Genomic DNA, 11,563 nt, shown 5'->3' with positions numbered 1-11,563 from the left:
TTCGTGCTTTTTTGTTGTTACAATAATTTGGACTTGAATATGGCCTTTTTAGATCTTGGGCTCCATATGAACATTGTAGGCCTATGTCTTACCTTTTCATCCATATAAAGTAGACCTAAATCTGAGATTTATAGCTCCAGATATTATCCAATTCCAGAACAGTGTTCCGGTTTGGACTGCACCGACATCTATTTTCTAAGTTTGGCCATCTCTTTATCCTTACAATTTCAGTTCTTAAATTCATCAATCAATCCTTTCATTTATATGATAGGCCTGCATTTAAAATGGATATTTACCATAAATTAAAGGTATCTTATATTATTAGATATATTATTATAAAACATGCTTTAGTTAAGGAGTTATTGATACTTCAAGTGCAAAATAATGATATAAAACCTTGATAAAAATGCACTTTTAAGTAGTAATCATTCACTATAATCATGCAACCATCGAAGCTTATAAGGCCTATCATGCTTGGTAGTATTCAGATTCAATATCTTAACAAATATAATGCTAACAACGTTAGCACAATTTCTATTATTAATAATTATACTACACACCTTGTTAATGATATGAGATCTAGTATGAATTTTTTTTCTTTTTGTTGCTTCTTTACCAATTTTATAGCAACTTTCTAATCATCAACCTTTAAAAATTTCTTTTCTTTATCTTCACCCTTTGAAGCTTGAAATTTTAATTCTTCTTCTCTCCTAGCATCAGGAACCTTTGGATTTGTCATTTTTGCAATTTAGCATCTCTTTTTTCTCTAGGATTAGGACCATCACATAAACTAGCAATTAAAGTCTCATGTCTATCCATTTTATTCATAACCTCCTCAAATCTTAAGGTTATCATATCCAAATTCCTTTTCATAACATTATTACTGTTTTATGATAAACCACTTTTGGTGGACATTTTAATTTCTAAAAATAAATATTAGTAGCAAAGATTAAAAAATACCCTCACACACTCCCTCACGTGTTTACTCTCAAATTAATGTCTATCATTTCATGTTTTACATAATTTTTACAAGCTTTTTATTTAAATATACTCACTACAACTTTTACCTCTCAATCCATAACTTTCAATTTTTAAAAGTAATTGGCACAATAATCAAATAAATCAACAAATCAAAGTAAAAACTTTTAATTAATTATTGACTCAAGAAGCAAATATTTAACCGAAAACTAGCAAATTGATGAAACTATGAATACAAATTTTACAAGTAACAATGCAAGTTTGATGTGAGATATATGACAATATGAAGACACGATTAAAATTATATAATTAAAAAAAATCAAGAAACTAAATATTTTTTTATACTAAACCTGAGAACTAAAGGAATTAATACCAACCCAATAAGATTTCATGAATCAAATCAAAATAACCCAAATATCATTTTTTTTCCTTTTAAACTTTCAATAAAATCAATAAATCTCAATTTCTTATCCTTTTTTTTTCTTATTCAGCAAAATCAAAATAAATCAAGAACCAACTTTTTTTATATATACTTTTGCTCTAATAATCGGCAATCCAAAAAACACAAACTAGGTTTTTTTATGCTAACAATCAGCAAACTAAGAAAACACAAAAGTAAGGATTTTCTTTTAAACTAGTCAAAACTAAGGCGTAAAGAATTAAAGCAAAATTAAAGAACATGAATTGAAAAGATATAACCTAAAATTAGAGTAAGTTTTGATAACAAGTGATGTGAACTTTACGAATATAAGGATTCATGAACCCACAGACAAATTGATTTCCTCCCAAGAAATATAAGATCAAGTTTAAATTTAAGTTTAACCTAGCATAAACCTTTTCTTGAAGAACCAAGATTATAAGGAAGATCACCTCTACCTTATGTCTATATCAAGATGAGATGAGAAATATAGAAAACACCATAAGGATTGGTTAATCCTTTGATAAGTTTGGGAAGTTAAGTTAAAAATCAAAATATGAGAATCACTCACAACAAATAAAGCATATACAATATGCATCAACTTTGTTATTATTATCACAACTAAATAAAATCTTTATATAAGAATATTTATATGTAAACCCTATAACTAATGGGTCAGATATGCACCTAATTTAAATAAAACTCAAAATAATTAGAATTAGTTTAAAATAATACAAATAAATAAAAAAAGAGTCTAAGACTGTTTTTCACCATTTTCCATATATGTAGTGAAAAATGCCTAAGATAAATAATTATTGAAGAATCCTTGTTGAACAAAAGCCTAATACCTTATAAAATAAGAATTAATTTTTAACTAATTATTGCTTCTTATTTGACATGGAATTCTTATAAAATAACTAAGATAAAGGCTACCATATAAATTCTCCGATTATTAGAGCAAAAGTATATATAAAATAAGATAAAGGCTACCATATAAATTCCCAATAACATTAAGGATTCCTTGTAGTGAATGGAATCCATAACTCTTAAAGAAATAATTTTATTTTTTTTGTACTTTGCTAGCAAATTTTAGGCTCAACTTGAAACATGTCTCTTTTTTTTTCTTTCAGATAAATTAGTGGGCCTACTATATATAGTTAGAAAATAGTCTAGTTTTCAACCCAACCCAATTATAATCACATTTAAACTCATCCTACAACTCTATATATGAACAAAAAAATAAATAAAGATCCAAACCGATAGTTTTAAATCTTTTTAACCCAAACTTCTTGACTTAGCTTAATGAACTCCTTTTAGATCCACTTTATTTTAGGTTTTATAATAGACCTAATAAAAACTCATAATGGATCATTTGATGTCATAGTCAAGATTACATCATCCAAGAGAGCAAGTTGATAAATCATCAAGGGGAATATGATTAAAGCTTATATTCAAAGAATTGTCATGATGGAAATCCAACCTAATTGTTTGGAGATCCCAAAATATAAATTTAAAAGGACAACCAAATCATATGTCAATTCAGTAGTAGCACTTTTACCCATTTATATGATGAAAAGTGCTATTTGCAGCGAAAACCATAATAAACCAAGCTTTTAATGTTTCTTATTGCTTGAGAAATTCAAGTGGGATATTCTAAGATACTCTTAATAAGAATTATCTATGTAAGTGTAAAATGAGGCAAATTCTATGAGAAATGAAAAAAATGCTAAATTCTTTAAAGCACTATTTAAAACCAGGATGTGTTCGAGGCTAAAATGAACACAATTGTGAGAATCAAATTGTAAAAAAAAGATTTATATGATTTTTATTGTCTGGGTTTACATAAAAGGCTAAACAACTCAAGACATCATGTTTACTAGTTAGCTAAGTGAATCCGATAGTTTTTCACTAGGAAAGTTTCAAAGTCAAAAGTTAGCTTACCCGATGCAGACTTGTCGTTGTTACTCTCAAATTTCTATGTCTACTTTGTATTTTCTTTTAATCAAATATTTTTCATTCATATGGAGGATTGTTAAGGTAAATGAAAAGTTACATCTAATGAATGAAGAATTGTGTTCTTCTAAAATAGATTAATGTTAATTTAATTGTATTCTTGTAAAGATAAGTCTGTTTATTTTAAACAAAAATAACATTAATTTAACTGTTAGAATTTGCTTATGAAAAAAGACAACCCTAATATGGTTTTTATTATTCAAAATATTTTTAGTCTTTCTAAAACTTACCCCATTTACGTTCTCTCTATTAAAATCCCTTTGCTTATTTTTTACTTTCTTATAGAAAGTAACATGCGTATTTTTTTGTTCGCTATTTATTTTTTATTGTGCTGCTGATAATAAGAGATTATGTAAGTCTGAAAAATAATATTGCAATCACATTGGTAGCATCATAGAGCAAACAATAAATTGTTTTAAGTTTAGAGGATTGATCTTTGTCTCAATCTATCTCTTTGAGTTTATTTTATATCAACAAGTATTGTAAGTTATTTTACTTTTGTATATTGATATGCATTTATATGTTTTATAGAAACCAGATTATAGGAATTACAATTATAACCTTTAAAGTGCCTTGGATATACTATGTTAGCTCCCATCTTTCTATTTAGAACCCAATTTTCATGTCTAGTTTCGAGATTGCACCAAAAACATTATTTTGAAAGTTTGAATGGGTAGAAGATTTAGATGGTTGGATTTGATTTAAGGCATTTGTGTTGATCAAAAATATGAAATTGAGGTTGATTTTGTATTGCATACAAAGTGTTTGATGAAATACCATGTTTTAGTTCTTTTCCCATTTTTGACAAAGTTTTAATATTAGTTTGGTGTTGAAGTTGTGATATCAATACTTATGATGTTATCATTTTTATTTCATGTTAGAGGCTTATTAAATAAAAAATAATAGTTATCCTATATATATATATATTGCATTGATGTTAAGTGTTAACATGCGTTCAAAGTCCAGGATGTAAATAGTATTTTTTAAAAACTAGAATGAATAATTGCAATACAAAACAAAGTATAAAATGTTAAGGGTAATTTTTTCTTTTTAAAATTTGGTTTAAGTCGGTTTTAAACTTAAATTTAAAAAAAGTTATAAATATATTTAGCTAGGAATACATTTTAGTTCAAATAATTAATCTATTACAAAATTGAGTTAAGAATTTAATTTAATTAATGAAAAATAAAAATTTTATTTGAATAATAATTTATATTATCTGTATTATGTAAAAATGTTGTTTTGAGTGTTTTTTTTTCAAATATACTTCCAGCCTAAAACTATTTTAAATCATTTTTTTATATAAATTATTTATGAAAAATAACTTTTGAACTATAAATTAAAGTAAAAAAAATCATTTTTTATAAATCATTTTTAAAATATACTTCCAACTTCTCAATTTAGGCTTTCATCTTTGAGAGTTTTTTCTCTTTTTTTTCTAAATCATCAATGATCTTTTTATAAGCTCATCCAAGTGGAGTAGGTGGGGACCAAGAGTTCTAGCCTTTGGAGTATTGGATCAAAAGATAGCCTTTGGAGTATAGCCTTTGGAGTATTGGATCAAAAGATAGGCTTGCAAGTGATAATAATAATAGATTCATTATTTATGATTCCAAGAGCCTAGTCTTTAATGTCTCCCTCAAGTCTTTAAAGAAGATGACTTGAAGCGATAGCTAGTTATAGCGTAAGAGCATGTCGAAGGGAAAATGTTATTTAGAATAGAGAGCCTAGTCTTTAATGTCTCCCTCAAGTTTTTAAAGAGGATGACTTGAAGCGATAGCTAGTTATAGTGTAAGAGCATGTCGAAGGAAAAATGTTATTTAGAATAATTAAATTGATAATATGATTTTTTGAATAATGTAAATACAATTTTTTTTATATATGCATTCCAATGATAAAAAGTATTTGAGAAGAGTCGTGTTTTAATATATTTAATATTAATAAAACTATTTATTAATTGTAACTACCTAACACAACTCCAATCAAAACCTTTAAACCTTTATTTTGTATAAAAATATATTTAACAAACTTTTAACACTTTTAATCAATATGTATGAATGACTCTCCAAAATAAAATTACTATTTTAGCTCTTTAATATAGCTCTTTCCTTAAGTTAAAAACTAATTTTTTATTTTTTTATTTTTTAACTTTTCATTTGACTTTTTTACTGGAGATGTGTGAAAGACTACTATATCTCGTGAGCTTTGTTAAAATGGATAGGCCAAGTTTATTCTTCCTCTTTCTTTCTCTTAATCTTAAACATCTTTTCCTTTTATTTCAAAGAGAAAAAATAAAGAAGCTAAAGTCCATTTTTACAAGTTACTATCATAGTCTTAATCTCACACATCAATCTCAAGTCCATTTTACAAGTTACAATTATATGATCTCAATCATACATATTAATCTCTTCTTTTCAACACAAGAAGTGTTTGTTTTTGTCATATAACTTATTTTTTAAAGTGTACAAGTTACTATCATAGTCTTAATCTCACACATCAATCTCAAGTCCATTTTACAAGTATTTTGATAGTGATCTCAATCATACATATTAATCTCTTCTTTTCAACACAAGAAGTGTTTGTTTTTGTCATATAACTTATTTTTTAAAGTGTTTTTTAATTATTTTTTATTTAAAAAATATTAAAATAATTTTTTCGGATGATTTTGATATGCTAATATAAAAAATATCATAAAAAAACACTATTATATATATATATTTTATTTTTTTTAATTAAAAAATATTTTTAAAAGAATTATACAATACCAAATACACATAAAATATTTACATGAAAAGCCCACTTTGAACTTTTTTTCACTTTTATGACCCGAGTCCACACATTAATTACATATTTTACATTTCAATCAACATCTAACGCTTATCATTAAAGACATAGCATGCATCTGATAGTTATAAATTTATTATGAATATAAATTCAACAATAAATCAAAAAAAACTTTTTTATTCTGGTAACAAAAATAAAACGTTTTGCTCTCTGAAAAATAAAAGAATTAAGGGGTGTTTGGAATTGTTGTTGTATAATATTTTTGAAAATAAAATTATTGTTTTAGTTTTGGATTATTTTGTTTTATGATTTGAATTGTTTTGGTGTGTTAATATTAAAAATAAAATTTTAAAATATTTTAAAATTTTTTTTAAATAAAAAATATTTTAAAAAACAAATTTCACGTCACTTAAAAAAACAGTTAACCGTCAGGTCGCTAAACTATACTCTTTAATTAAAGATAAATCATATGCTCTTAATTTCCTCAACTACCCTAGCCTTTCTATCAAACACGCCCATAACTTGAACACAATATCAAGGTGGAACATGTCATTTCATCAAGGGTAATTAACCAGCCACGTAGTACACGACATCGTTCGGGCCCGGCAACTTCCTTTTCAGATAATCTTCTTTCACTTTTTAATCCTATGTAGACTCGAAAATCCCAATCCTACCTTCATTCTTCTTTGTTGAAAATCGAATGCCCAGATGAAATCCAAATCCATTCACGTTCTCAATCAGAAATTCCAAACCCTAATAAATTAGGGCTTTTTATAATCGCAATCATTTTTTATCTCGTCATCTTTAAATCAAATCAAATCAAATCAAATCCAATCCTGTTATTAATTTTAATTACTGAATTCAAACAACCTGTAAATACACACATGAAACCCTAAATTCGCTTAATTACAAGCCTCTTTCGATCTGCGATTCTGATTCTTATTTTTCTTTATCAATGGCGGACCAAGAAGAAGAGGACTTGAGAATGGCTCTTAGAATGAGCATGCAAAACTCGCCACCTGAACCTAAGCGGAGCAAGCCGAGGGACGCTGGGGCTCCTGTGGCATCGCCGGAGGATTTGAGGCGGATGAAGCGCGAGCTCATGGCAGCGGCTGCTGAGAAGCGGCTTCTCGAGACGAGAGTTGACTCCCCTTCTCCATCCCAATCGCCTTCGCCTTCAAAAGCAACAGTTGATAGAAATCCTGTTAAAAGTACAGATTTTGTTAGAAAGGAGGTAGATTTTGGCTTGAAGGAGGGGAGTTCGGGAAAGGAATTATCGAGTGAGGAAGCTAATGAGTTGTTTTCGATGGTGTTTGGGAGCGGTGTTTCTAATGACATTCTTGCTCAGTGGAGTAACCAGGGCATAAGGTATTGGATAATTTGGTAACTTTCATATTGCAAATGGTTTTGCATGTTTAGTTATGGCATGATTCTCTGGGGTCATAATAGTGAATTTTAGCTATTTGATTCATGTTCAGCAACTTACAGTGGGGAAGAGTGAAATTTGTGTCAATGTAATGATGAATGGGAAAAGATGTATACTCATAAGAGTCTGTTTGATAGTTTGTAGAATTAGTTGTTGCACAACTTTTTTGAGATCTGATTGGTTTTGAAAATCATGATGTTACTGTAGTTCCATACTTCCGTCGGCATGCCCATTGTTGTCTAATATCATATTGAATGTTCCTATAGGTTTAGTCCTGATCCAGAAACATCTATGGGACTAGTGCAGCATGAAGGTGGGCCCTGCGGTGTCTTAGCAACTATACAAGTAATCCCTCGATTTCTAATTACGCTGTTTTTTCTGTTTTTGCTAGTATGTTTAATCAATTTTTATATTATGCGTGTTCTATGGACAAGTCAAGGTTTTTTTTTTTTTGTGTTATGGGAATTGGAACCGGGGTGGGGGGGAGTGGATGTGGTCCCTAAATGGATCGGTGATCATGGTATCATGTTGAAGAAATGAGCTTTCTTTCGCCAGGCTACTTGGATGTTGACCTGCAGTTTCATCATGGATGTTTTAATGTCATCTTTTTTTTTTTTCACTCTTTAGGCTACCATCTAGTCATTCATAGAATTGATTTTCAAATGGATGTCTACGCCATTCATTTCCAGAATTATTTGTAACTGATAGTGGAATTTATGGGGCTTATGACAATTTGAAGCCATGGTTATGTGAAAGAATTTAATTAATCTTCAAAGAAGCCAAATGCAGGGTGAGGATGCTACATTTACTGTTGTGGGTATCACAGAGATTAGAGAAAATGCTTTGAATTGAACTCACATGGTTTATCTCATTAGCAGTTACTAGAAATTTTGCTTGAGGTCAACTATACAACAGGAGCCTTTGCTAGCTGCCAAACTACTAGCTCTTCAATCTATTGATGTTAATTTTTGTGCAACGAAGACTTGGAGACTTACTGACATGGAAGATTGATTCAACTAGTAGATAGTATTCACAATGGAGAAAAGTTGACCAAGGTGGCATTTGGTATGAGTTTAAAAATTGGGAGTGGATTATTACAAGAGTAATCTTTTAGGGTGTAAAAATAGTTTTAAGCATGTTTGGTGTGTCAATAAATAGAAGGGTGGATTGTTAGTGGAAAGAGATAGGAAGTAATTAAATTATTAATAATGATTTGTGTGTGAGAGAGATATTATTTGGTGTGTGTTTTCCAAAAAAAAGGAGGGGAGGGAGTATAAAAAATTAGTGTTGCTTGAAGGGTGAATTTTTCCCTCCATGACTTTTAGGTTATGCTTGATCGGGGGGTTGATGGAGGTTAAAATTTATTATTGTGAAATTTAAGTTTGCTTGGTTAAATTTTGGGAAAGGTGAATTGTTAAGGGGGGTAATGATTACTGTCCAAAAACTTTAACCCCCATCAACACCCTGCCAAACATAACCTAAAAGTCATTTGGTTGCCGATAACTTACAGGAAGTTTGGCCTTGATAGAATCAGAATATAGAAAGATGACTAGAGTGATTAACCACAACTATTCTGGGTTTGCTAAGTTGATTTAATTTATTGCTGTTATACATCCATCCCCTATGATATTCTTTGAAACCACTAGCTAACACACATGATTTGGACAATTTGTTGTACATCAGATGTTTATTTAAATATTTAAATATTTGAAATAATTGTTATATATTGACTTTGTGGTGATTGCAAAAACTTTTAGGCAATGAGCTTTGCAAAAATTTTTTTACATATGTATGTATATGTTTTCGAATCATTGGACTCAGCATTAAGGGTTTAGAGAAATAGAGGATACCACAAACTTAAGGTCCAATAGGCCATAATGAACCAAATGAAATTTTCTTTTTCTTCATAATATTATTGAGCCACTGGCCTGATCACTTTACATTATTATGGCTGTTTTTCGAATTGCTCCAAAATGGAGGAGGTTAAAGGTTGATATCTGGCTTGGAAGTGGGTAGCCTGTGATTTTGTACAAGGTAGTCATTGAAGTCTAAAAGTTACACAATTATATCATCGTTTCTTTGCACCAGACATTGCTTGCAATATAAGTGTGTAAATTTGGCTTTTGATCTCCTTATCATTTCATCTTTTTTTTAGTTTTCTCGGTGCTCTACTGATTTAAAATATTTATAGCTTCAGTTCAAAATCCCTATTGATTTTCTTACAATATTTTGTGTGGTTGTGCAGGCATTTGTTCTCAAACACCTTCTTTTCTTTCCAAATGAAATAGGCAAAGTTACATCAAATGTGCCACAAAATTTGGGCTCTGGAAGATTGTCTAAAAGTCAACATGTTGCATTGGATAATTTCAGTTCTCTAACCGAAGATGCAAAAGCAAGGTGATTATAAGCCATATGTTTTCCTCATGGATTCACATAATATTACTCCTGCTATAAATGATGTTTTTTTTTCCCAGTTGCATTTAAATCTTGGTACTTGATTCTTTATTTGCTTTCAATCTATGTTATTGTTTATGATCCTTTGATTTATGAACAAAGAGGAATTATTGAACTCATTGCTTAGATGTGCTTAGTTGCTTTTTTAAGTGTTGTGAACTGTTCTATTTTTAACTCGTGATAGTGTAATGACACATATCTTAGGTTTTTCCATTGGCCTTCTGTGAGTTATTTTCTGCAATTATATTCTTTATATGTATGGTTGATTTTTTACAAGTTGCGAGGTTGGTGGAATCAAGTTATTGATTCAATTTTCCTTGAATTAGTGCTGAAGGAGATGCGTGGATGTCTGGTCATGGATTCCATATAAAGTGTAATTTTTTTCCTGTTTATGGCACTTGATCTTTTGTAGGATAAGCAAAACCACTTTGATCTTCTATTTGCATGCCATGCGCAGCCCAGTTCCAGTTAAAATTGAACTTTTATACCTTATGTCCCTGTACTTAAGGTTTTTAAATAATTTGCCACTGCATATATTTGGGCCAGTGGGCTAGGTTTAACAGTTAGTAGTGGCTTGAAACCTTATGATCTTGATCAACTATCAATTATGTGTTACCTGTGTTCTTTGTGTTTCAGTTTGATAGGAATGTTGGGATGCCTTGAAAAATTTATGGTTCATGATCATTCTTTTTATAGAATCTCATGTATCTTTACTCACATTGCAATTTTCATTTCTTGTCTTTAAAATTTTTCCCATTCACAGAGCCCTAGTTAAAAGCACGGGTGAGATATTGTTTATGTGCGGAGACAATAAAAGAGCTGTGATTGCCACTTTGAATATTGTTGGCCTTGACACTGAGGGCTTTGCAAAGAACGAGGTAAGTTGCATTGGGTTTGATATCAATGCACTGTTAAATATTAGTTTGGAATGGAAACCTTGTGATTATAATAGCTATTTTTGCACAGCTGTTTTGGATATTTTAGCTGCTAACAGGGATTGTCTTCTACCCTGCAGATCATTTCAAAAGCACTTGAGGGCCTTACAATTGAATCTGCATCTGATTTGCAAAAAATTCTAAGAATTGACACATATACATCACAAACAACTGCATTGCAGAAACTCCACACAGCACTTCCTGTTTTCCAATCTCGTATGGGGGCACTACTGTTCCTTATTTCCGCCTTACTGTCCCGAGGATTGGTATGCTTAAAAAGCCATCTTTTCATTTATATGCCCTTTTATATTTTCCACTTGAGAGTGTAACCTAATCAGCATTGATTTTAGCTTGGATTTTTTTACTTTTTTTTTTGGGAGGGGGGGAGTACTGCTAGTCCATGTCAAAACCTATTCTTTTTTCTGGAAGAAGGGGTAGGGTGGGGGTGAGGGTCAAAAATATTAATTTCCAAGTCTATCTTAATTCGAGCTTATCCAATGGTGAGCTATTTTATGGTTGGGGGGGGGGGGGGGGGGGAGGGTGTGGGCTTATTGG

At 30.1% G+C, this 11,563-nt stretch overlaps 1 protein-coding gene across 1 annotated transcript in view; it reads left to right on the top strand.

Moving 5' to 3' along the window:
• The first annotated feature begins 6,795 nt into the window (after window positions 1-6,795).
• LOC105139463 (protein FAM188A-like) overlaps window positions 6,796-11,563 on the top strand; it is a 6,601-nt gene continuing 1,833 nt past the window's right edge. Inside the window, exons 1-5 of the mRNA XM_011045903.1 lie at window positions 6,796-7,561; window positions 7,886-7,964; window positions 9,865-10,016; window positions 10,837-10,951; window positions 11,089-11,274. Of these exons, the coding sequence (XP_011044205.1) occupies window positions 7,149-7,561; window positions 7,886-7,964; window positions 9,865-10,016; window positions 10,837-10,951; window positions 11,089-11,274 (945 nt within the window). The 5' untranslated portion in view covers window positions 6,796-7,148. The remainder of the gene's footprint in view (window positions 7,562-7,885; window positions 7,965-9,864; window positions 10,017-10,836; window positions 10,952-11,088; window positions 11,275-11,563) is intronic.

The sequence above is a fragment of the Populus euphratica genome, unplaced genomic scaffold (assembly GCF_000495115.2).
Source record: "Populus euphratica unplaced genomic scaffold, PopEup_1.0 scaffold202.1, whole genome shotgun sequence".
Taxonomy (NCBI): Eukaryota; Viridiplantae; Streptophyta; class Magnoliopsida; order Malpighiales; family Salicaceae; genus Populus; species Populus euphratica.
The sequence above is the reverse complement of the archived record's forward strand: the minus strand, read 5'-3'. Positions and strand labels throughout refer to the sequence as shown.